Raw genomic sequence first — 27,239 nt, forward strand, 5'->3', positions numbered from 1 at the left:
ATGAGCGCGCCGGAGGTGGAGGCGCTGGTCGCTCGGAAGTACGAGGTCAAGAGGCGCCTGGGCAAGGGGGTGAGTGCGCCGGGCGGCGGCGGGAGCTCGGGGCGCGGGCGGCGGGGCCCGGCGCTGCCCCGCGGGCCCGCCCGCCCGCCCGCCGCGGCGGTGCCTGTGGCCGCGGAGTCCCGGTCCCCCGCCGCAGGCCCGAGCTGCGGGCAGTGCGGGAGGCCGCGGAGTTTATGTAGTTGAAGAAAAACTGGGCTGCGAAATATTTGTTATGCCCAATAGAGAAAAAAATCATAAATCGTAGCCTGATAACTTTTTGTGGCTTCTTCTAGTTGTTTCACAACTAAATTTAAGAGGAAGGTCAGTGTTCTGTTGCAGCATGTGCAACTGAAAATTCCTTTAAATTCCCTGTCAGGTTTTTTTCCCTGTATTTTACAGGAGAACCGCCACACAAAGCACCGACCTTGCATGCACACCTGGTTTATAGCAAAAGAAATCCGAGTCTCAGAGTGTATCCTATTTGTGCCTGCCAAATTCTTTCACATTTTCTGTAGCCCCATTACTTCGAGTATTATGCCACATCAAGGTTTGGTTAGATAGAAGGAAGCAATTCTTCACCATGAGGGTGCTGAGGCACTGGAGCAGGTTGCCCAGAGAAGCTGTGGCTGCCCCATCCCTGGATGAGCTCACCCAGGTTGGATGGAGCTTTGGGCAACCTGGTGTAGTGGAGGGTGTCCCTGCCCGTGGCAGCGGCGTTGGAACTGGATGGGTTTCAGATCTCTTCCAACCCAAACCATTCTATAATTCTATAAGTAATTTTTTCCCCATAGATTACATATTTTATATGTAAGCCAACGTTAATTTCTACAATCTTTCTTCTCAGACAGTCTCTAAACCCTTCCTGATTATCTGCTTTTCTATTCTGGCAGCTCTTTGTCATTGTTTAGTTGTGTTGATACCAATAGTTAAGTATTTCGGGTGCAATTACAACAGGGCACTTGAGAGAGGCTTATTTTCTTCATTACCCTCTAAGACAATGTTTTGGTTTTCTCCTTTTGAATTCACACTGATCTTTCTTACGACTGTTTCATTCTACGTTTGCTCTGACTTGAGGTCTGCTACCCTCTTGTTACTAGTTCCCAGCTTTCTCCCTTTGACTGAATGTAATATATTACATATTTTTACTTGCTCAGTTCTTCAAGCAGAATGACATTTTTCTTTCATCTGAAATATAAAATAGTCCGAGAGTTCTATTTGGAGGCTGTTTCACAAACATAACCACATACATTCAGGTCTTTAAGGGACTTTAGTGGCTTCAGGTCCATCATCTAAGCATCACTGACATTATCAAAACTACTAATTGAGCTCTGAACTCAAGTGGTTCCAGTCTCCTAAATATCTGTGTTTTCTGCCTCTTGGATGTCGAAAGTTCTGTAAGTATTGTAAATGTGCACAGCCAATGTACTTACATGAGCACTTAAAAGGCTGTTGGACTCCCTGAAACAGGTGAGGGCTGCCCCCAGAAATGCAGCAGAGAAGTGCAGCAGCACGGGAGATAAGCTGTTCCTGTACAGTGAGGGAATACAAATAGTTCACTTTTTTTTTTTTTTTTTTTTTAATTAGAAGTTCTGTTGTCTGCTAAGGGAATGGGAACTTGTACCTAAGTTTTCCCTATTCTAGATGACTCTGTGATACTTGCAAATGGTGATTACTCAATCTCCCTTGTGGTACAGATCCAGTTTTCTTATTTTTAGGTCATAGATTTGAATCTTAACTTTCCACACTTCTAGGAGATGCCTTACATCTGCACAATGGGATCCTTTCTCACTCAGAAACACCCAGTTAATGTTGAAATACTCATACAAAGTAAAACAGCTGCAATATGTGATATTGAGTTATTTTCAAGCTTAAATACTCAGATAGCGTCATTGAGGCAGACTTCCCAAGAATATGTGTCGTCCTGGAGTATGGGTTCAGGTCCTTTGCCATTAATCAGGAAGTACAAACAGTTGGAGTATAAGTATTGCAAATGGGTGCTATAACACTACACTGTTGGAAATCGAGAGGTCTCTTCTTTTTTCCCAAGTAATAAGTGATAGGTCGAGAGGAAATGGCCTCAATTGATCCAGGGGAGGTTTAGACTGGATGTTAGGAAAAGTTTGTTCACCTAAAGGGTTATCAAGCACTGGAACAGGCTGCCCAGGGAAAGCGGTTGAGTCACCATCCCTGGAGGGATTTAGAAGACATGTAGATCTGGCACTTAGGGCCATGGTTTAGTGATGGACTTGGCAGTGCTGGGTTAACAGTTGGACTCGATGATCTTAAAGGTCTTTTCCAACCTAAACAATTCTATGGTGGATGAGAAGCTCAACATGAGCCGGCAATGTGCGCTGGCAGCCCAGAAAGCAAATCGTATCCTGGGCTGTATCAAAAGGAGTGTGGCCAGCAGGTCGAGGGAAGTGATTCTGCCCCTCTACTCTGCTCTCGTGAGACCCCACCTGGAATACTGTGTTCAGCTCTGGAGTCCCCAACATAAGAAGGACATGGAGCTACTGGAAAGAGTCCAGAGGGGGGCCATGAAGATGCTCTGAGGGCTGGAGCACCTCTGCTACGGAGACAGGCTGAGAGAGTTGGGGCTGTTCAGCCTGGAGAAGAGAAAGCTCCGGGGTGATCTTATTGCAGCCTTCCAGTACTTAAAGGGGGCCTACAGGAAAGCTGGAGAGGGGCTTTTTACAAGGGCGTGTAGTGATAGGACAAGGGGCAATGGATTTAAGCTGAAAGAGGTGAGATTTCAATTAGATATAAGGAAGAAATTTTTTACATTGAGGGTGGTGAGGCAGTGGACCAGGTTGCCCAGAGAAGTTGTGGCTGCCCCATCCCTGGAAGTGTTCAAGGCCAGGTTAGGTGAGGCTTTGGGCAACCTGGTGTAGTGGAGGATTTCTCTGCCCATGGCAGGGAGGTTGGAACTAGATGATCTTTGAGGTCCCTTCCAACCCAAACCATCCCATGATTCTATGATTCTATGATACTGCCACTGCAGACCTTGGTAAAAAGTCTCTCCCCATCTTTCTTAGAAGCCCTCTTGAAGTATTGGAAGGCCTCAATAAGGTCTCCCAGGAGCTTTCTCTTCTCCAGGCTGAACAACCCCAACTCTTTTAGCCTGTATTCGTAGGAGAAGTGTTCCCTTGGACCATTTTCATGGCCCTCCTCTGGACCTGCTCTAACTGGTCCATGTCTTTCTTGTACTGGGGACCCCAGAGCTGGACACAGTACTGCAGGGGGGGGGTCTCATGAGAGCGGAGTAGAGAGGGAGAATTCCCTCCCTCAACCTACTGGCCACGTGTTTTTTGCTGCAGCCCGCGATATGCTTGACTTTCTGAGCTGCAAGTGCACATTGCCGGCTCATGTCTGTTTTTCATCCACCAGTACCCCCAAGTTCTGCTCCTCCAGGCTGCTCTCAATCCATTCCTCCTCCAGCCTGTATTGATACTGGGGTTTGCCTGACCTTGCTGAACTTCATGAGTATGTACATCTGCTGTTGGCTGCTTTGGGGGCCAGGATGCTTTACCTTGTGGACCTTTGGTCAGACTCTGTATAGGTGCTCTTAGTCCTTGACTCACTGGGTATTGCTCATTGGCCTAATCTCTCTTTCTTCTAGGTAGCTGGAGATTACCTCTTCTTTCAGTCCCTCTTTTGAGTATGTTCTGCTTCCACACTGAAGGTCTGAACTGTGCTTCAGATGTCATAGTACACTGTTCATCTGTCTTGTTTTCTCCCCAGGCTTATGGCATTGTATGGAAAGCAATCGATCGCAGGACAGGAGAAATAGTTGCTGTTAAGAAGATTTTTGATGCTTTCAGGAACAGAACGGATGCTCAGGTTAGAAATCATTGTTTTGACATGGCCTGAAAGATGTGATGGGAGTTTGTAGTTATTTTCAGTATTTATGTCTCTGAAAGATGTTAGTTATTTGACAATGACGCATGTAATAATACTCTATTATAGCTATATTAGGATAAAAAGGAGCAATAAATGTCAATCTTCTATATACAAAGATTTGTATATGTATATGTATATGCCTCCTGGCATCCACAAAGTACTGTTTGATGTCCCTTAGAAAAAAATGTCTCCATAGGCATGCATGATTTGATTCTCCCTTATGTTGTTATGCCATAGTGTCTAAGCACAGAGAGCACACTTGTGACACTCTAGGTTTTCCCTGGTCTGTCTACCTGATATGGGGTTCCTCTGCTTTAGAGATTAGAGTAGATTTAACCCTCTCTTTGGAAGTCCGTCCTCTGTTCTGTCATTCTGTTGAGGTGATAACCTTTTTTTTTGTTTATTTCTAGAGAACATTTCGAGAGATTATGTTCCTGCAGGTAATGTCCATTTTTCCCCCTCCTCTCTGATTTTTAATTATCTCTGATGTTGTTTGCCTATTTTCTTCCTATTCTTTTTCAAAATGCAATGATCAGTGTTGTTGACAACTGTCATGGTTTAGCCCAGCCAGCAGCTAAGACACCACACGGTCACTCGCTCACTTGTCCCCTCTGTGAGGTGGAGAGGAGAAAAATGTAACAGAAGGCCTGAGGGTGGAGATAAGAACAGGGAGGGATCACCCACCGACCATGGCCCCAGGATAAACAGGCTCGGCTTGGGGGAAAAGCAATTTAATTCATTAACAGTTCATGCAGGGAGGATAACGAGAAACCAAGTCAGATCTTAAAAACACCTTCCCGGCTCCCCTCCCTTCTTCCCGGCTCTACCTCCTCCCACCAGCCTGCAGGGGGACCAGGAATGGGGGGTTACAGGTCAGTTTGTCACACACTGTTTCTGCCACTCCTTTCTTGAAGGGAGAGGACTCCTTACCCTCTTCACCTGCTACCATTGTAGCACCTGCTCATGGGGAAAAATAATCCACAGACTTCTCGAACGTGATGAGTCCTTCCTAGAGGATGCAGTCCTTACCCATCAGATTGCTCCAGTGCGGGCTTTTACCACGGAGTCACAGCTTCTTAGGGTGCAGCCACCTGCTGTGGCGTGGGGTCCTCCACAGACTTCAGATGCATCTCTGCTTTGTTGTCAGTCTCCAGCAGCGTGGGGCCCTTCCCACCCAGGCACAGGCATCTCTGCTCCAGCGTGGGGTTCTCCATGGGCTGCAGGTGGATCTCTGCTCCACCGTTAATCTCCATGGGCCGTAGGGGGACTGCCTGCCATCTCACCATGGGCTGCAGGGGAATCTCAGCTCCGGCACCTCCTCCCGCTCCATCTTCGCTGCCCCTGGTGTCGGTGTGGCCATTTCTCTCAGATCCCAGCCCTCTCTCTGATCGGCCCTTCAAACCTCGGCAGTCCCGGCAGAATGAACTCCGGCCAGCGGGTGCCCCAGCCGCGGAGCGCTTCAGCGCTCTTCAAGCCATGCCACCATGGTCATCACCAGCCGAGTGGCGACGGCCCAACGTGGGCAGCTGGGGGGCCAGGCCCCTGCATCCCCTTTCTCTTCACTGTAGGTCCAGCTCGATTCGGGCTACTCCATCCCCTTCTTAAATAGGGCGTTCACAGGAGTGCCGACTGGCTTGGCCCTGGCCAGAGGGGATGGGGGGTCCTGCCTGGCCAGGTTTATAGACAAAAAGTGTTTTTCTTAAACGTTAAATGCCGTGATTCAGAGTGAGGCTGGGATGTGGAAGAGATTTACATGCCAAAATTTTTTTTCCTACATCATGTGGAAAGCAACTTGACCACTTGAAATAACCAAAGCAAAAATAAAAAGGAAGTTCTGTATGGAATTACTTAAGGCTGCTCTTGTTTTGATATAATTGACCTCACACTACCTAATTACCTTATCAGGGGCATTAAAATTATTTGTCCATTCCTCCACGGACTTACCATGTAGAAACATCAATGTTTTTGAATAGTGATAACTATGATTTTCAAAGGACACAAGCAAGGCAGGGCTCATAGGAAGAGCTATTTCCTAGGACTGTCAAGTTTAAGTAGGAAAGAGAAGAGGTTTTTTAATCATTCTTTAAGCCTGAAATAGACTACACAAACTTAAAAGCTAAAAACATATGAAAACTATTCCTTAGAAGTTAATTATCTGTAAGTTAGATCATCTCTGAAAGTACAGCTCTTCTGGAGTAGATGGGTGGAGGAGGAGTTGAGAGAGGAAAAAGACAACTATTTCTCCTGAAGGAAAGAACAAGTCATTTTGAGGCAGGTTAAAGTGCCATTAAGCCCTTACTTTCATCACTTTTTGTGCTCAATTGACTTAAGAATTTTAGTTTCTCCCTCCTATTCTTAAAGGTATTTTATAGCTCTTTCTTGAGGTTCCGGACTGAGAGATCAGAAAGGGAAAGATGTAAGAAATATTCTGTCATGAGTAAGTGGCTGTTTGACTTAATTTGTCTGCGTCTCTTGTCTGTGTGAGTTCCTTCCTGCGCGTAATGATTGCTTAGTTTCGTCTGCATGTTTGTCACAAGGGCATGTGATGGGCTGGATTAAGTTCATGGTAAGTGAGAAGTGTTGATGTAGACTCTGAGCCTTTTGAAGATTCTCTCTGGGCGATACGTAGTATGCTGGTCATTGTGCTGCTGTCAGGTTTTGTGTTTATTGTTCAGCATGGTTGTAGATCTGTTTGGTGCATTTTGAGCCACGTTTTAGAATGTCATTTTTGGTAATTAGTGAGAGCATTGTTCTTTGAGCAAATATAAGTAGGACTGGCAGTTTTTTTCAAGGTAGGATGGTTTTTAGAATAGATTGAAACTTTTTTATAACTTTCTGTTATCAGCTCCAGTGCAAGACAGTGTGAGACAATGGGGGTTTCCTTCAGTTTGAAGTAAGTTCTTAAACAGTATTCAGTAACACTGTCAGTTCTGATCTGTATCTCTAGAAAAATATCCCTTTTGGGTAAAAACTTTCTTTAGATTACTTGGATGGGTGTTCTGAATATTGTCCTCCGAATAAATGCAAAGGTATTTCTAGGCCTGGCTGTATGTTATTGCGTTGTAAGTGTATTTTCATGGGTTGCTGAAGGGAAGTGTGTTGGTTTGTGGATTTTAAACTAGACTTGAAGGGGTAAGGGGATAATATCAGGCTAGCACAGGACAAGCTGAGAGCACCTGAAGAGCAGCAGAAAGAAATTCTACGATTCTGATTCTATGAAATTCCAGCCACTCCAGCCAGTAAGTCAGGTTCATCAGGGGCCCAACTTAATGCTTCTGTGCAAACACAAGTAATGTGGGGAATAAACAAGAGGAGTTTGAGGTGTGTGCGCACCTGCAGGGCTGTAATGTTATTGGCATCACGGAGATGTGGTGGCATGACTCCTATGACTGGAGCATTGGAATGAAAGGATACACACTCTTTAGGAAGGACAGGCAGGGAAGATGAGGAAGAGGTGCCACCCTCTATGTCAAATCATAGAATCATAGAATCATAGAATCATAGAATCATAGAATGGTTTGGGTTGGAAGGGACCTCAAAGATCATCTAGTTCCAACTCCCCTGCCATGGCCAGGGACACCCTCCACTACACCAGGTTGCCCAAAGCCCCATCCAACCTGGCCTTGAACACTTCCAGGGATGGAGCAGCCACAACTTCTCTGGGCAACCTGGTCCACTGCCTCACCACCCTCAATGTAAAAAATTTCTTCCTTATATCTAATTGAAATCTGCCCTCTTTCAGTTTAAATCCATTGCCCCTTGTCCTATCACTACACGCCCTTGTAAAAAGTCCCTCTCCAGCTTTCCTGTAGGTACTGGAAAGCTGCAATAAGATCACCCCGGAGCCTTCTCTTCTCCAGGCTGAACAGCCCCAACTCTCCCAGCCTGTCTCCAGAGCAGAGGTGCTCCAGCCCTCGAATCATCTTCGTGGCCTCCTCTGGACTCGTTCCAGTAGCTCCATGTCCTTATGTTGGGGACTCCAGAGCTGAACACAGTATTCCAGGTGGGGTCTCACGAGAGCAGAGTAGAGGGGCAGAATCACTTCCCTCGACCTGCTGGCCACACTCCTTTTGATACAGCCCAGGACACGGTTGGCTTTCTGGGCTGCCAGTGCACATTGCTGGCTCATGTTGAGCTTCTCATCCACCAGCACTCCCAAGTCCTTTTCCTCAGGGCTGCTCTCAATCCATTCTCCACCCAGCCTGTACTTGTGCTTGGGATTGCCCCAACCCACGTGCAGGACCTTGCACTTGGCCTTGTTGAACTTCATGAAGTTCTCACAGGCCCACCTCTCCAGCCTGTCCAGGTCCCTCTGGATGGCATCCCTTCCCTCCAGCGTGTCCACAACACCACACAACTTGGTGTCATCTGCAAACTTGCTGAGGGTGCACTCGATCCCACTGTCCATGTCTCCAACCAAGATGTTAAATAGCACTGGTCCCAGTACTGACCCCTGAGGAACACCACTCGTCACAGGCCTCCATGTGGACCAGCTGGAGTGCGTGGAGCTCATCCTGGGGATGGATGGGAGCTGAGCAAGAGAGCTTATGGGTCAGGATTAAAGGGAGGGCAGGGACGGGTGACAGTTATAGTGGAGATCTGCTACAGACCACCTGACCAGGAGGACCGAGTGGATGAGGCCCTCTATAGACAGATAGGAGCAGCCTCACGTTCACCAGCCCTGTCCTCATGGGGGGCTTCAGCCACCTCAGTATCTGTTGGAGGGAAAAAATAGCAGGACATAGCAATCCAGGAGGTTCCTGGAATGTGTTGATGATAACTTCCTTCTCCAAGTGATAGAGGAACCAACGGGGAGAGGTGCTTTGCTGGACCTTGTTCTCACCAACAAAGAGAGGCTGGTGAGGAATGTGAAGCTCAAGGGCAGCCTTGGCTGCAGTGAGAAGCAGCCTTCCTACAAAAAGACTGGAGAGGGACTTTGGACAAGGGTGTGTAGTGACAGGGCATGGGGTGATGTCTTTACACTGAAAGAGGGGAGATTTTGATGGGATCTGAGGAAGAAATTCTTCCCTCTGAGGGTGCTGAGGCACTGGCACAGGTTACCCAGAGAAGTTGTGGCTGCCCCATCCCTGGCAGTGTTCCAGGCCAGGTTGGATGGGGCTTTGGGCAACCTGGTGTAGTGGAGGGTGTCCCTGCCCATGGCAGGGAGGTTGGAACTAGATGATCTTTAAAATCTCTTCCAACCCAACACATTCTATGATTTTTCTAGATGTTTTAAATTATAACCAATTTTTGTCTGCTCTCAGAGTCTTGGAAGGTGATGTGGCTGTAAGACTGTGCTGGAGACAGCTTAATATTGTGATTTTTGATACTGTTTATATCTCAATTTGTGATGGAAATATATAAAGAATCTGTATTGCTTGCTCAAATAACAAAAAACCATTTATTTATTTTAGATACAGACATAAGTTTTATGATGCAACTATTTATACTCAGGGTGGCTCATGAAAATGCTGACGTATTGTGAAGTGTTCATAGTGTCTCTAGCAGCGCAGAACTGCTAGCTATAGGAAATAAAAGTCCTGAAGACTGAGGCTGAAGTAAATGATCTTGGCAGTGCTGTCAGCCTGCAAACACGAGGACAGATTCACCCCCAGTTTCGGATGTCCGTGTTTAGGTGTCTCCGTACGCCGGCTGTCTGATCTCCCGTTGCGGTTAGCTCAGTCAGTGCAGCCTGTAGAGTGTTTCAGCCTGCCCTCAAGGAGATGCTTTCTGGTGGTTGGGATTTTGAATTCAGAATGTTGGTGGCAACTTTGTTCTGTTTTCACTGCCACAATAACTCCTTGCCTTCAGAAGGAAATATGACGTGCGTAAAGTTGACTGGATTTTATTCACAAATGGTAATGAGGGATTTTTAGAACTAATGACTCAGAAAACAGAGATTATTTTTTAGATTAACTGACTGGTTTCATACTGTGGAGCAAACTTAAATCCTTTTTTTTAATTTATTTCAGAAGCAGCATAATGAAGGAAATAGCATGTTACTGTTTGTTCTATACAATAATACAAAATTAAATAGGTTATTGTGATGATTCGCAAGCAAGACACTTGATTTTTACAGTTGAGTCTCTTTCCTCTGCAGGAATTTGGAGAACATCCAAATATTATCAAGCTGCTTGATGTTATCCGAGCTCAGAATGACAAGGATATCTACCTCATCTTTGAGTCCATGGGTGAGACTTAGCATTGCGTCAGCCGTTCAAATACAGCCTCTCCTATGAGCTGTCTTTGTTCCCTCCTTTGAGAGTTGTGTGTTGATGATTTACATGAATATTCACGTAAGTAGACATAAAAGTAGAAGCAGGACAGTTTTTTTATATCTGTATCAGTTGTGATTAGGTGAGAATAGCAGTGAAACTTTAAAGGGAGTGATAATTACATGAGAACTGACTGGTTGAGATGAAGGAAAGACGGCAGTGAGGAACAAATTAGAAGGCTTGTAGAGCCAGAAGAGTTGCATATGGAAGAGACTGTGCAATGTTATTATAGCAAAAGTATGCAATAGTAGAGCAGTTACTGTAGCATAAGCTGCAAGTCAAACTGAAAATCCAGAGAGATTGCAGTACTATTAATAATTCCAGTGTTAAGTTTGTCGAGGATGCACTTGAAAGATTGCAGTTTGGACAGTGGTCTATTCTGGCCTTGCTTTGAGGAACTTATATTCACAACTTGGTAATCCTTTACTGATGTAAATATATTACTAATGGAATATATTACAGAGACAGATTTACATGCTGTGATTAAGAAGGGGAATTTGCTGAAAGATATCCACAAGTGTTACATTATCTATCAACTCCTGAAGGCAACTAAATTCATCCACTCGGGAAATGTTATTCACAGAGATCAGAAGGTATATTTCAGTCAAAGTCTTTATCCTTCACTCCAGTTTTCTGTTAAACACTAAATGGAAAAGTGTGAAAAGAATGAGACTAGTAAAAGAACCTTAATAATAACCTTCTGCCATTCAGAGAGTAAAAATTAATTAATTTTCCTTTGTTCAAGTCAGCCTTCAAACATCTTGCTGGATGCAGACTGCTTTGTTAAACTCTGTGATTTTGGGCTGGCCCGTTCTTTGTGTCAGAGGAATGAGGACCAAGGAGACCCTGCTCTAACGGAGTATGTGGCAACACGCTGGTACCGAGCCCCTGAGATCTTACTTTCCTCTTGGAGGTAACTGCTTGTTATGAGGGAAGGGAGAGGAGCCTATAATTTCCTCACCACTGGAAAAATTTGTTGGTTATTGTCTAAAGGTCTTAAATCCTTTCATTTTAGATGTCACCAGATGTCATGTCAGCAGTCTGTTTTCTCAGTATGCATTGAAACTTCAGTTCTGCAACATAAAAATCTCTTATGACATGTACATTTCCTTCCTGGCTTCTTAGATAGTCCATTTACATGTGTTGTCAGCTCATCTGTTTGTCATCCTTTCTCCCACTAGACCTACTCTTCTCCGGTTAAATCTGCATCTTTACAAAATTTGGTTGAGCACCGTAGTCATGTTTTCCAAATTTAAAGACAGTTTTTTGACAGACCTTCAGAACATACTCTGAAATCAAATGTTAAATCAGCTGCTTGTTAGTCAGGCTTAGTCATTTTTTTGGCTTAAATATACAAAATCTTATTGATCAGAAAAGAAAATAAATACAGGTTGGGTTAGTATCCTGAATTTAAAATATGGATGTTTTGCAAACTGTTGTTTACCCATTGTTTGGCGTTTACTTTGCTTAAGAAATTGTAACTACTTTCTAGATACATTATGCCCTGAAAAGTCAGTTGTTTCCAAAGAGCAACTTGTATCTTCACTGTTGGTCATACGAAAAGTAGGTATGACCTTGTCCTGGAATTTGCCTTCAATATATTTCCTAGAATAGAGTTTTACTGGGATAAATCTCCTTTCTGTTTTATGCTTGCCAGTTTCATGATTCCTGAATTTCATTCACTTTATGGTTAAAACCTGTGGGCATTTGTATTCAAGGAGTTATCAAGCTTGTTTTTGCAGCAAAATAAGCTAATGTAGATGGTGTGAATACCAGGTACAGAAAAATACTTGCTTGATTTAGTCCTAACTCTGTTCTTTTCTTATCTGTAGTTACACTAAAGGTGTAGACATGTGGAGCATTGGCTGTATTCTGGGAGAGCTGCTACTTGGGAAACCTCTTTTTCCTGGAACATCAACAGTGGATCAGATAGAGCAGATCTTGAGGGTCATTCCTGCCCCATCCCCAGAAGGTAGGACTCTTCTATGGGGGAAGGTATTTAGAGAGGAGATTGAAAGACTGAAAGAAAGCAGCCCGGGTGGATCAGGGAAGAAGGTATCACTGGTGTCGTTCTAACATCTGCCCAAGGAAATTAAAGACTTAATTGTGAAATGTTAGTGTTAGAGGAAAATAAGACCGTATTTGATTAGATGAGAAACAAGAACCAGACATTCAAAACATTTTTGAGATTTATAAGAACATAACAGTTTAAAACAGAGTATCATACTTCAGTGGAGCTTGCATAGTAGATGTAAATTGGACTTTTTGGTCTGGAAATCTAAACACAAAAGTGAAAGCTGGAGTAAATATATGTTAAAACCAAAGGGGATTATTATTATAATGATTGTCTTCTATGACTTCCAGTCTAACAGCACATACACTTTATAAACTTTCACAACATGTTGATAAGTTCTAATTGAGCCAGCAAATACTTTTTAGAAAAATAGCTACCTTCAGTTTAAGGACATCACAGTTTTGGAGAATTTCATTCAAACTTAAAGTTATTTGTAGTTTTGTTAGACGTTTGGTTGCTGTGAATGAAATATGAATGGAAATATGTGTGTGAACATCAAAACAGGAGTTAGAAGAATAGCCAGCACTAGTAAAAAAATATACTGTTCCATTCTCAGCAATACAATTGAGGGATGTGTAGATAATGTCATAACCAGAAGGTCTGCACTCTCAGACAAGACCGCAGGACAAATGACTCATTAGCAGAAGGTCCTATACCCTTACCTCAGGATAATGACTGCAAGGTTGCAGCATACCACAGGCATGATTTCTTTTTCTTTTAGCCAAACAAGTGAAAAGATGCACTTAAAGATCATAGAATGGTTTGAATTTGAAGGGACCTTCAAGATCATCTAGTTCCAACTCCTCTGTCATGGGCAGGGACACCTTCCTGTAGAACAGGTTGCTCAAAGCCCCATCCAACCTGGCCTTGAACACTTCCAGGGATGGGGCAGCCACAGCTTCTCTGGGCAACCTGTTCCATTGCCTCACCACCCTCAGAGGGAAGAATTTCTTCCTTAGACCCCATCAAAATCTCCCCTCTTTCAGTGTAAAGCCATTGCTCCATGTCCTGTCACTACACACCCTTGTCCAAAAGCCCTCTCCAGTCTTCTTGTGAGCCCTACTTTAGTACTGGGAGGCTGCTGGAAGGTCTCCCCAGAGCCTTCTTGTCTCCAGGCTGAACAGCCCCAACTCTCCCAGCCTGTCTCCAGAGCAGAGGTGCTCCAGCCCTCGGATGATCTTCCAGTACCTCAAGGGGGCCTACAGGAAAGATGGGGAGAGGCTGTTCAGGAGGGCCAGTTATGATAGGACAAGGGGTAATGGTTTTAAAATAGAGGGAGGTAGGTTCAGGTTGGAAATTAGGAAAAAATTTTTTACTATGAGAGTGGTAGAACACTGGAACAGGTTGCCCAGAGAGGTGGTGGATGCTCCATCCCTGGAGACGTTCAAGGCCAGGTTGGACAAGGCCCTGAGCAACCTGATCTAGTTGGAGATATCCCTGTTCCTTGCAGGGGGGTTGGACTAGATGACCTTTGAAGGTCCCTTCCAGCCCTAACCATTCTATGATTCTATGATTCTATGATTTTCATGGCCCTCTTCTGGCCCTGCTCCAGCAGCTCCATGTCCTTCTTATGTTGGGGACCCCAGAGCTGAAGGCAGCACTGCAGGGGGGTCTCACGAGAGCAGAGTAGAGGGGCAGAATCACCTCCTTCGACCTGCTGCCCACGCTGCTTTGGATGCAGCCCAAACAGCTCTTGGTCATGTAGCAGAAAGAACCCCAGGGGATGTGATGCCAAAATTAACAGCTGATATCCCGTGTTCCGTGTGTCCCACACAAGTGATCCTAGCCAGATCATATGGCCTCAGATACATTGATGCTTCTGCATATGTAAGAGTGCAAATTTATGATATCTATGATCGAATGAATAGGAATTGAGAAAATCAGCTTAGAAAAATTGTAAATAAATACTCCGTCTCTCTTCCGTAAGATCTAACATTGAGTTTTATTAGGATAGTTTCCTATGTTCATATCAAATATTTGCTCTCTTTCATAAACGGTATAGCTCTGGCAATCTTAATCCTGGCATTAACAGTATCTTTCCATTGTTGCAGATGTTTTGGCGATGCAGTCGGACTACAGGGCCTCAGTTATTAGCCGCGTGAGCTCCCGGTAAGCTTTGTATGTTTGGTGTGTCTCAGAAGTCAACACTCTGTGGTGGTGACAAAAGGGTCCCCTAAAGTTCACCTTCCAGTGTTCACCAGTGGAAATGATTTCTGCTCTCTGTAGATTCACCTACCTCGAGGGAAGGGATGTAAAGTTTTTTTTAAAAAAAAAAGAGACAACCAATGACATAATCTGGAAATACCAAAACAAAGTGAGGATGGGCCTGCATTCCAAGCTATTGTCATGTGTCCTTTCTCAAAATTAGAATATTTTCCTGTCCTGAGTCATTTGGGTATCTGATGTCATTGGTTCACATGTGGAAATCCTGAATCTGTTCAGGCTGACGGCCTCATTCCAGCTGCTTATTGACTCTCACTGTGATTTGGGGGTTTTGCTGCTTTTTTCCTCATGTCTCTCATGGTTCTTTTGGATTGTCCATTTGTGTACACAGATTACCACACAATTCTGCATTTATTACATATGTAATTAGCAAATATTAGTAAACTTAATGCTTTCACACTACCCAATGGCCATAGCAAACTACTCACCAGTCTCTAAGTATTCTCTGCTTGCATCTGTCATGATACCAGTGGGCACCTCCTCATCCGGGGGTTTGCAGTACACGTAGCCCAGCTTTGTGTGGAACGGGTTCTCTGAGTCTTACTAGTGCGTTTTTGTCGGTTTGGGTTAGGGTGGCTCAAGCCATGAGCTGTGTGTTCAAATGAACAGCATTTGCTCCATCCCTGGAGACGTTCAAGGCCAGGTTGGACGAGGCCCTGAGCAACCTGATCTAGTTGGAGATACCCCTGTTCCTTGCAGGGGGGTTGGACTAGATGGCCTTTGAAGGTCCCTTCCAGCCCTGACCATTCTATGATTCTATGATCCTGACTTCTGCTGACTGCTTCAGCTGGCATGCTGAAGCGTTATGCCCTGTCCTTCAGGGATGCCAGGATTCCTGTATCAATCTATGCCAGGTAGTTGAGGAACTGAGACTTTTTTGTCTCTGTCGATTCACCTGTCAGCACGGCATGTGTGTTTGACCTTGGCAGGGGCAAGTGGGGAGCCACAGCGTCCCGTAGGAATTTCCTTTGATGATGCAACTCGTGAATGTTGCTTCTTGTCCTTCTGCTATGCACCTGTACTGGGTTTGGCTGGAATGGAGCTGAGGTCCTTCCTAGCAGCTCATGTGCTGCTGTGTTTGATATTTGTGACCAAACCAGCGTTATAACACAACAGCATTTCGGCTGTTGCTCAGCAGTGCCTGCACAGCAGCCATCGAGGCCGTCTCCGCGTCTCACTCTGCCCCTGCAGCGAGTAGGCTGAGGGCTGGCGAGAGCCTTGGGGGCACACAGCCGGGACAGCTGACCCTTCTGAACAAGGATATTCCGTACAGTGTAGTGTCGTGCTCAGCAGTAAAGCAGGTGGGGAGGAATTTCTCCATCGTGTCCATAGTGGCTGTTGTTCGGACACTGGCTGAATATCCGTCTGCTGGTGGTGAGTGATTGATTTTGCACAACGTGGGTTTGGGGCTTTTTTCCATTTTCCCCTCCCTCCACTTATTGAACTGTCTTTATCTTGACCCATGAGGTTTTCTTGCTTTTGCCCTTCCGATTCTCTCCCCATCCCGCTGACAGGGAGGGAGTGAGTGCCTGGATGGGGGCTCAGCTGTCAGCCAGGGTCAAGCCACCAGAGTCCTTCTGGGCGCACAACGTGGGGCCAGAGAGGTTCGACATCTCAATAGGTTTGATTGGGGTGTACTAGACAGGAATCTGTAGTAGTCACACCTCTTTAGCTGTTGCTGGTCGTAACATTGATGTATTTGTGTTCGACGCTGGTTTGTTTGTTCCTTTACCTGCTCCATGGCATGCTCCCTCTCTTGCTGTACATCAAATTTGAGGACTTGTTAATGGCTGCTTTCAACTTTTGCAGTCTGCTGTGCTGTTTAGCACTTCTTTGTGTTTTGCCTGGGACAGTTATAATAAAAGCACTGGCCTTGAGCCTATTGTGGTATTTCTCCTCTTCCCAGCCAAGAGCCAATTTGTATAGAAAATTAAGAATGGCACCTCCCACCTTCCTCTCTCCTGGGGTAGATTCTTTTTTTCCTGCCTTGTTACAGCAGCTCTTCAGTTTCTTGCACATCCTTGTGTAACTAGAATGCTCACATTGGTATATGTCAAAAATCTGATTCTGGCTTTTCCTAAGGAAAACTGACTATCTGTGAGTGCCACACAGGGGTGTGCCCTGAGGTAGTCAGGTCATTGGTGACAAGTCGCTTAGGAGAATTTGGGCAGGTACCTAGAGCAATTTTCACATCTAATGGTGTGGGACTTCACACCTGAACAAGCGTGGCATCCTGTTGAAGTGACAAAACACTTGAAGAAATCATACCTTGTCTATGCCAAAGAGACACAACCTCTCACACTGCGCTGGGGCCTGGCCTACCTACCTTAGCAGGGTGGAAGGGTCTCTGGATGTGAGGACAGAAAATTGGGCACTGTGGCTAAGTCAGAGACCCAAGCCTTGACAATAGCAGTTGCTCCTAAGCAATGGAAGAGGAAGTAAACTTGGTTAGTAAGGGAGGAAGAAGCTTCTAAGAGGGAGCAGGAGGAAGAACCAGAAGAGGCAGCCTGTTCTGCAGCAGAGCTGCCACAAGAACAAGAGGGGAAAGAAAGAGAAATCATGAATGAGTGCAGAAACCACCCGGTCCCTGTCCCTGAACAAGCTGCAAGATGTGCAGAAAGATTAAAGCTGTCATCTAGGTGAGCGAATGATCACCTGTTTGCTCTGATGCTAGGATACTGGGGCCAGTGCTGAGTCAGGAATGAGAGGGTAAGAAAGCCCAGCAACTGGGATCTCTCTCTAAGAACTGGGGAACTGATGAAGGGATCGGAAGAGGGGCAACAATCTGCAGCTTCTGGAGGTAATTTCTGTGGAGCGTGAAGGCAAGGTATCCCCTCAAGGAAGATCTTGTAAACTACTGAAGCAAGTGGGCCACCACTGAGGGAGATATCCAGCATTAGGGAATTGATCTGCAGCGACCTGAGCAATAGCCAGGGCTCCATAGATCTGGGTGAAGTCCGGTGCCTACAGTCAAAGGTTTGTAGAGAGCACATGAACACTGTATGTCAGCACTGCACTCTGACAATAACTCTACAGATGTTGAGGCGCCAGCTGTGGACAGACTGTCTGGCTAGCTCTGGCAATACAAAGATAATCTCTCTACCTCCTCAACCCTATGGTCCTGCATCAGAGCTGTAGAAAAACTGTCCAAAAAGTTCCAGTAAATTCAAAGAGAGTATGTTTTCCTCCTCACCCATACAGGCTGGTGTCTTAGCTATCAAGAGTGTCACATGGAGTCAGCCTTTCTCTGCTCAAAGGGAAGGGACCACATGCCACCCTATGGTTCTATCTGCGTGACCATGGGGACAACATGAGGAAGTGGGATGGGGCATCTATCATCTCAAGCCTAGAAACTTGTGTATGGGAATTGCAAGGAAAACAGCGGCCAGAAAGGGTCCACTAGGGAGGATGACTGCTGCAGTTGCTGTTGAGCAATTCCCCAGACACAGTGGAAAGATCCTACTTCTGATCCTGGTTTGCAATTACAGGAGTTGGGTAATGAATGCTCTGACCAGGAATAGAGGGCCATGCCTCCAGCCAAGCAGAGGAAAGGCATAGCTGGGTTTATTGAGCTGCATAGATTCAATAGTCTGGCACACTGGACCCACAGGAGTATAAGGCTCTGTTGGGCATCAGTGCACAGTGACCCTGATGCCATCAGGATACAAGGGGCAGAACCCACCTGGGTTTCTGGAGAGACAGGATGATCCCAACAGTTATTTATGCTGGAGGCTGAAGTGACTCTAAGAAGCAGTAAGTGGCAAAAGCATCCTATTGGACTGACTTGGAGGCTCTGCCCATCCTTAGCATGGGCTACATCAGGAGAGGCTGTTTCAGGGACCCAGAAGGATACCAGTGGGCTTCCAGTGTATCCACCACGGATACAGAGAGGACTAAACAACTGTCTAGCTTGTCCAGCCTTTTAGCAAGGGTGCTTGTAGGGTTGCTGCGTGTCAAAGAGCAGCGGTGGCAGTGGAGCGAGTGGGTGGGGGCTTAGCTGCCAGCCAGGGTCAGCCCACCACAGCACCTTTGAGAAGAGCTCTCTCATTTCTGTGACCCTTCTCTGAGTAGTGAAAGACAGCAATTGCAGCTCTCCGTTTGTTCCTGGCTGAAACGTACTTTTATTTGACAGCCCTACTCCTTGGATATTATCTTTTTTTTTCTTTTTCTCAAAAAAATGTGACAGTCAAGTGGCTAAGTTTTGATAGATGACTCCAGCTAGGTAAAAAGCAAGGGAAATCTTAGTCTTCAAAACTGAAAAGACTTTTTCTGAACCACTCAGTCCAAATGCTATGTTCAGTGATGGATCATTTTTTAAACTAAAAGTATGTTTAAAATATAAGTAAGAATCGTGTTTTAAAACTGATTTTTCAAATATTTTAGATATTTTCATGTTCATTGTCTTAATAGTTATCTTTAGGATTTCAAAATGCAGAACCAGATTTTTAAACTTATAGAATCATAGAAACTTCATCTTCTTTTTGCAAATTATACAGAAATAGATTTCTGTGGTCTAAGGACTGGATTCATGGGATCTTTAACAGGTCAACTGAAACATCCAAGTTAGGAGTTTGGGCTTCCCACGTCGTCAAAAGAACAAAAGAAGGACTTGTTGTCCAGAGGACTTGTTATTCCCCTGTGTCTGATACTGTCTGAGAGCTCTTGCTCTTTCCCCTGCAACAGGAGAAAGACCAGACTTGCCAGTTCGGCACTTCGCGTAGGCTCCCAGCACCAGGAGGGAGGCACTGAAACCTGGTCCGAGGGGTGAAGGACTTCACTGCACTCACAGCCTGTCCTTAGAGTGTGCCAGGATTGTGACACACTATTTGTGAGTGAAGGCTGGAGTCAGCTGTCACCTCGATGTGATTCCCAGAACTGTAATTCATGCCTTCACTGTGAATTAGACACTGGGAGCTTATATTGTTGGGTTTTGAATTCCAGGCAGCGAGTAACATTTGAGGAGATTTTACCATCCTCTACTCCATTGCCTGCCTTGGATCTTCTGAAGAAACTTCTAGTATTTAACCCTGATAAACGACTCACAGCAGAGGAGGCTCTGCAGCATCCTTATGTGAAGAGGTGAGAGTAACACCAATGTGCAGTCTCCCCTGAGGTCTTCTGAGATGTTATAGACCTGCTCTTGGCACAAGTTTTCTTTATATGCATGATAGAAAAAAAAAAGACAAAGCTAATTTTTAATTTTCTCTAAACTTATTTACACTAGAGGTCACACTAGATGATTTAAAAATCCCTTTTAACTTTATATTAATCTGTGGTGCTGTTTTCAGTCTTAGTGAATTACATAATGTGTTATCATCTTCTTAGGTTTCACTGTCCTGCCAGGGAGCCCTGTCTGGATTACGATGTGATTCTGCCTTTAGGTGATGATACTCAGCTGTCTGTGGCAGAATATCGAAATAAATTATATGAGGTACTTTCTTTTACCCTATTTTCCGAAATCTTAATCCTCCAGTTAACCTGCCATTCTTGCACACACTTAATGAATTCTGTCATTTTCTTCTATTTGCCTTCCCCTAGTCTTCCATACATGCTTACAACTACATCTTGGTGTTTCTGATCAGTCAGTTCCATACTGTCATAATTTTTGAGAGGTCTTTAAATCCAGATTGCCACTGCGAAAAGTCTGTAAAGCATGATGCCAGAGAGACTCTGTTAGAGGAAAATATATTGTGCTGGATGCAACAGTCTAAGAGAGGCAAGGCTGCTGCCACTCCTTGTCCCCAGGTCCAGCCAGTGGCAAAGCCAGACATGTATTCTTAGTAGGCACATACACAATGATAACACAGACACACTACCTATATACACATATACGTGCTGGCCACATGGATCACAAACAGGCACTCAGGGCATCACACAGACAGCACCAACGGCCTCATCCTGCTCCCTTCTCTGGCTGAGCAAGATGGAAGGCCACTCAGGAGAATGTATACCCGTACATACAAGGTGGATCCCTGCAGCAGCTTGTCTCAGACACTCAAGTCTGCTCAGTAGCTGGCCCCTGGATCCCAGTCTCCTCAGTTGCTGGCGCTTGGATATACAAGCTCCCAAGGCTGCAGCCTTGCTCCAGCTGCTGGTACAGACCGTGCGGACAAACAGCTGGCCAGGACTTTCTGGGTCCATTGGCTGACCTCCACCCAGCCAGCACCCCCAGTGATACACAGGTGCTTTCACACCCAGAGCTGGCCCTTAGACACCCACTCACCCCATTGCTCCCAGGTCACTTGATCTATTCGCCAGCTCGTCTGACTCATTCTTCGCTCGCGGTTGGATGCTCACTGGCACACCTGCACTCTCTTGGTTGCTGGCACCGGGGACACACAGGCCCTCTCAGCTGTGGTCTGACTGCAGTTGCAGGCACTCACACCTGCGTATACACAGACACACGCAGACAGAGTAGACAGCCTCTCTTTCAGGAAAGAGGAAGGAATTTAATAAGAAGATAGAGCCAACTGCATTGATCAGGGGCGGGGCAAAGCCAGATAAGCTTCATAGAATCATCGGATGGTTTGGGTTGGAAGGGACCTCACAGACCATCCCGTTCCAACCCCCCTGCCATGGGCAGGGACACCCTCCACTACACCAGGTTGCCCAAAGCCCCATCCAACCTGGCCTGGAACACTGCCAGGGATGGGGCAGCCACAGCTTCTCTGGGCAACCTGTGCCAGTGCCTATTGACCAGGCAGCTATTTACACAAGACTGTCTGTTTTACCCCGTATTTCCCACACTCTTTCCTCCTGTGTTGGTCACAGATATTCTAGGTACAAGGCTAAGAAACAAGTGAATAGTTATGAATAATCTGACTGATAGGGTGTCAAATTTGGGGTGACTGTGCTTACAGGGAGTTGAGAGCAGATTGTCTGCACCAAGACCCAAAACCTTGGCGAGGATCCTGTTGCTAGATAATGGCATGTAGAGGTAGGTGAGAAATAGTTATGAACTAACTGGAATAAATGTTGCTTTGACTGTTAAAAAATCAGCTTTGCAAAGTTTTGGAAAGGGATAGTAAGAAACAATATAGTATTAACCTTTTGGGCATATAGATTCTGTCTTTTCCAAGGCTAATGCGTGTTTTATTTAGTGGTGTTCTCTCTCAGGATATATTGAAATTGCCTGTTCACCCAATCCTTTTTCTTAATGTTTCAGCCTATTCTTTCTTTCTACTGAGAATATTATTTCTATCTTCTTTCCCACCTTAAATTCATTTTAAAATTACACTTGTTACCTATCTTGTGAAATAAATTGCAGATATTTTTCTTTCTCTTTGTTTTCGTTTTGTTCCTCTGCTGTGTTGCTGTGTTAGGTCTAACCAACTTCTCCTTTCTGTAGATGATCCTTGAAAAGAAATTAAATAGCCATGCAACGGAGCAAGTGCGGAGAGAAAATATTCAACTAAGTCCGTCTGAATCCGGGCCATTTCTTCCAAACTCCAGTTCTGTGACTTTACCTACCAAGAAAGGCCAGAAAGAACTAACACCACCTCTTCTAAAAACTTTGCATGTGCATGGTGGAACTACAACTACTGTTCAGCCAGAAGTATCCAGCCAGAGTGAAGATTTAGCAAGAACTTCATGTCAGAGATCCAAGATCAGTGTGATCTACAATCCCATAACACACACTGCTGTTCCAAGTAGGTATTACCCATCTGTGGTGGGATGTAATCCACCATGAGGCATTGTTATGATGAAGAAAGAAGAAAGATTGAGTGGGGAAAAAGAAAGAAGGGGAATGTACATGGCAAAAGCGAGAGGGTGAAAGTGGGAGAGGAAAATGACATAGGAACAAAACACTGTTGAATGAGTTTTGAGTGTATGACATTCTCTTTGGCTCTCTTCCGCCTCAGTCTTGACTGTGTTCCTTTCTGTTTTCTCTTTGCTGCTCTACTGCTGTTATCTTTTCCCGTGCGCTTTTGAACTGGTTTTGTTTGCTGCTACATTCTAATTTTATTCTGGATATTTTTGTTTTGTTTGTGAGATGAAGCGAGGTGGCAGAGGCTGTCTCAGTTTTTGTGTTCTGTCTCTACCTCAGTGTGTTCTGTGTCCTCATGATTTTCCTACTTTGTCTCACGTTTTTTCTTCTGCAGGTAATGCAAATTCTGGTGCTGTGATCAGGAACTGTTCTGCACCACCTTCTCAACAGGCCAGAATCTCCAACAACAGGATACCAGGGAGACAAATCACATGGGCAAATGCAAATGCTCAGCTGCCTCCTAGAAGCATCCAGAACATTTCTAAGGTGAGTAGCAGTCCTACCAAAACAAACCCCCATCTTAACTTTTCATGGACCAAAAAGAATAGTCACAAAATATCTTAATTTGCAACTTTGTAAAGATACTTAAATGAGAGGCATATTGCTCTGTGAGTGACTTAATTAAATTTTTATCAGTTAAAATAACTTGTGACAAAGACATACACTGCAGTTTCGTTGCAGGTATGTAGTGTCAGTCAACTGGTACCAGTAAACAAGTATGATAAGGCAGTTGGGCTTGTACAGTGTTCCCTTCACTAGAGAGCTAAGAGTGTGCTCACCGAAGGGTTTCTGCTGCGGGGGAAATAACTAGCCATAACTTGCCTCTAATATGGGGTAGATTCCTACAGGAACTTGCATACTGCAGTCTTCCGTGCTGCAATACCTGCATTTCGGGTGTTTTGTTTACTAGTGAAGTTTACAACCGTGAGTTAAGTTCTTTGCTTGAGGTAGAGTGTGGGGAGGAAGACCATCTATAGTAATCACCAGGAAATGCCAAGAGTGCAGGTGTGGCTTAAACCTTTCATCTGCAGCATATGTAATGCTGCTCTTCAGCTAGTCTGGGTTTATAAATCCTAACTTTCTCCTGGAGTTTTACGTCTAACCCCAGTCTTTCAAAAAACCCTATCACCTGTGACTTAAGCAGCAAGAGTATTTTGATGCCCACAGGTTTGTGCAGGAGTTCTGTGAACAACTGTTGGATTTACGTATGGGAATTAGATACTTCAGAGAACATGAAGTAAACCAGCCCTTTTGTAAATCTAGGTCTCTGCCTCATTAGCAGTATTTTTTTCACAAAGATTAATTGTAACGAATCATGTATGTCAGCTAAATATAATCAAAAAGAAAAGTAAAAATATCTCTGCAGATTCTCTGCCTCTACTTCTTTTTCCCATCTTGAGTTTTTAATGCAACATCTTTGGAGATGTGCTGAGATAGATGATGTTTTTTCCACTGCCCTTTTTCTAGAGGACAGGCTAATTTTGGAATCCATTCTCCTTTCAATTTTATCACGTCAGACAAGCGAGGATTTGAACACTGTTTCAGATTATTGCATTGTTCAGATTGTCAGCAGCACCAAAAACTCCTTTTGACTTCGAGAATCACAGATCAGTTGCTTTTACATTATCTTCAATGATGACTTGTCCTGTCCAAAGTGGTAGCAAATTCTTTTTTAACCAAGACTGTTGGATATTCCAGACTTAGCGGGAGAGTTCACACTACTTCTAGAACCAACCTAATGGATTGCTGTTGCTGAACAATGAAGGTTTCAGTCATGACCTCTGGTTCTCCCTCTTCCCTGTTCTTGGCCATGTTTCCTTGTCAAAGTTCTTACCCTCATTGGGTTCTTAAATGACCTCCTTGCCCCTGCTTTTTCTTTTTCCTGAGCTAGTTGTCTGCAGACTAGCTCAAGGAGAGTCTAGCCAACACAAGGTGATCAGAGGAAGCTTATGGCAGAGGAAGAATATGGAAGGAAGCACCACAGGTTACTTTTTTTGTGACACTAAAGATTAATTTGTTTGTCGTGGGACTTACATCCCCACAAAAGAATACTTGAGTGTCTGTGTGCTGGAGCTCCAAACCATTCAAAATGCGTGCTGAGCACAGTTGTGTGAAGGGACTTACAACAGACACCACTCTCAAAGATGAGTTGGGTGGGATCAGTCGCCTTATGTCAGCATGCAAGATCACATTTACCTTAAAGCAAATTATTTATTTGAGCACAAATCTGAATGATCTGAACCATTTCAAGCTAGAAACAAACTGCAGACATTGTTAAGAGTCAAGCTTGTTCCTACTGGATCTCTTCTTACTGTTGTGATTGACATGAAAATACATATGAATAACTGCTAAAAAGAGACATGATTGCCAGTAATTTCCAGATATGTCCACATGCACACTTGCAACTCATCTTTCAGCCCCTCTGCTCTGGAGTCCCATTCAAAATGTTCTGAGAGTGAGAGGAACCATTTATTCCACAAGTGTGGAGCAAGTGTGGAACCATTTATTCTACAATATGAGATCGTGGAGATTGCTGTCTGTGCAGATGGACATATGAATAATGCATTTTGAAGAATTTTTAGGTAATTGTGACCAACTTTCTGTTACTGGAAGAGCATAATAGGGAGAACTTCACCCTACACATGCCCTGTGCTTTATGTTTGTTCCCTGAGAAGCTAATACTGACTAGTGTCAGAGACAGGATGTTGTGGTAGAAAGTCATCAGCATTGTGGCTGAGCTTATGTTAAGTGAATGTTGACTTTTCCATCTTTCTCACTCAGCCTCAGCAGGAGCTGAAAAGTTCTGATACTCCCGTTTGCTCTGTATTCAGTCTGCATTCATTTTCAATATCCTGTCAGGCTCATGAAACTCTTGTTCTCAGCCACTTGACCAGGAAAGACTCCTGTAATGGCTGGGGTGACAGCAGCCAGTGCCACAACAGTGAGTGGAAACTCTTACCTTCAGTTAACTTTAGAGGTTCACAACACATAGGCTGCAGTGAAACAGCTCCTCTGGAACTGCAGGTTCCAGTGTATCGCAGTGCATTATGTAGTGCAGTGTATTAATGTATCGATAACTTTTCCCCACAGGGGCTGGTAAACACAGGATCCGTATGCAGCTTCCGACTCAGAAAGTCACCGAGCCATTTGATTGGCAGAAGCCAGGAGGGTATCCTGGGGAATGATGATGATCTCTTTTGTACATTTGTTTAAAGCATTCACTACTGTTGGAAATGAGGACAGGAGCCAAACAGGCCTTGGACTTCTGCTCCAGTGCAGGATAGTTTTGTCGTCTCTGGCTTCAGTGCCACTCGCCCATTCTTGATACGCTCATTCTCCAAGGCCCCTTCTCCCTCACATGATCCTCACCATCCTATTCTTGATCTTACCAAAACTATCTCTTCTGTTTATGATTCAAATAATGTTAATGATCTGTCCTACTCTCAGCTGAAGCAAAATCGGTGTCATTAGTTGTATTTTAGAAAGCTGATTGCAGGTTACATATCTATCTTGGCTTTTCTTTCTTGCACAGAATCCAAGAAATACTCAGTTTCACACCAAAGATGTTCATCCCCTTCTGAAGCCCAGTAAAAAGATGTTCCAGATTACTGCAAACATGGGAGCTGCTGTGACCGAAAGCATCAATGGGCCAGTTACTCCCAGGCCTATGGAACCATATGTAAATCTGCACTGCAGCGTCTTCCAATACCAAAGTCCTCCCAACAACCTAAGCAGTGAAGATTGGAAGTGTCCTAACCAGGGAAGTACCGCTCATCTCATCAGTCTCCTGACTGAGCCGTAACAGGGAGAACAAAATGTAACAGGCGTTTGGCAGTTACGCCAGCTGAAGGATTGCATGGAACAATGTCATGCTTCTTCTGGACAAACCAACGGGAAAGAGAATCTCATCCCTTTGCCCTCCGGCCTGCGCAGGCAGAGGCACAGCACTGTTTGCTGCCATACTCTGAGAGCAGTGAATACTGCCAGTTCGTGTTCCCCGTCTGAATCACTGCAAAGAAGTACAGAAAAGGGCGGTGTTCTGCCACCTTGGATGTATTTAGACATAGACTATCCCGGGCCTTCAGACGTATTCAAAACATGTTCAGGGCCCATGTGAACCTCATGAGCTCAACAAGGTCGAGGGCAGGTCCTGCACGTGGGTCGGGGCAATCCCTGGTACCAGTACAGGCTGGGGGAGGAATGGATCGAGAGCAGCCGGGAGGAGAAGGACTTGTGGGCACTGGTGGATGATATGATGGGCACTCGCAGCCAGAAAGCCAACCGTGTCCTGGCTGTGTCAAAAGCAGCATGGCCAGCAAGGTCGAGGGAGGGGATTCTTCTTGTCTACTCCACTCTCGTGAGACCCACCTGAGCCACTGTGTCCAGCACTGGGGCCCTCAGTGCAAGGACAGACATGGCCCAGTTAGAGCGGGTCCCAGAGGAGGGCCAGAGAATGGTCTGAGGGCTGGAACACCTCTACTGTGAGGAAAGGCTGAGAGAGTTGGGGTTGTTCAGCCTGGAGAAGAGAAGGCTCCGGGGAGACCTTATTGAGGCCTTCCCAATACTTAAAGGGGGCTCTAAGAAAGATGGGGAGAGACTTTTTACCAGGGCCTGTAGTGACAGAACAAGAGACATGTTTTTTAAACTGAAAGAGAGTAGGTTAGATTGGACATAAAGAAGAATTTTTTTATGATGAGGGTGATGGTGAGGCACTGGATCAGGTTGCCCAGAGAACTTGTGGATGCCCCATCCCTGGAAGTGTTCAAGGTTCAGGTTCGACTGGGCCTTTGAGCGACCTAATCTAGTGAAAGATGGCCCTGCCCAAGGTGGGGAAGTTGGACTAGATGATCTTTGAAGGTCCCTTCCAACCATCTGTGATTCTTTAACAGTTTCAGGCCTAAATGCAGATTTTTTTTGAGCAGAACAGGTAACTAACTGTTCTCTGAAGACCAAGATGACT

General features: G+C 45.0%; 1 protein-coding gene across 1 annotated transcript; it reads left to right on the top strand.

The window, feature by feature from the left end:
* On the top strand, positions 1-26,043 carry MAPK15 (mitogen-activated protein kinase 15). Its single transcript, XM_086630832.1, is given in 14 exon segments — positions 1-69; positions 3,781-3,879; positions 4,350-4,379; positions 10,040-10,130; positions 10,677-10,807; positions 10,964-11,127; positions 12,047-12,186; positions 14,340-14,397; positions 19,453-19,590; positions 19,837-19,942; positions 21,860-22,160; positions 22,614-22,765; positions 25,812-25,905; positions 25,908-26,043. Coding segments are annotated over 14 exon segments (1,683 nt in total). The 3' UTR covers positions 26,018-26,043.
* The last annotated feature ends 1,196 nt before the right edge of the window (positions 26,044-27,239 follow it).

The sequence above is a fragment of the Tauraco erythrolophus genome, unplaced genomic scaffold (genome assembly GCF_009769465.1).
Source record: "Tauraco erythrolophus isolate bTauEry1 unplaced genomic scaffold, bTauEry1.pri scaffold_52_arrow_ctg1, whole genome shotgun sequence".
NCBI classification, from domain to species: Eukaryota; Metazoa; Chordata; class Aves; order Musophagiformes; family Musophagidae; genus Tauraco; species Tauraco erythrolophus.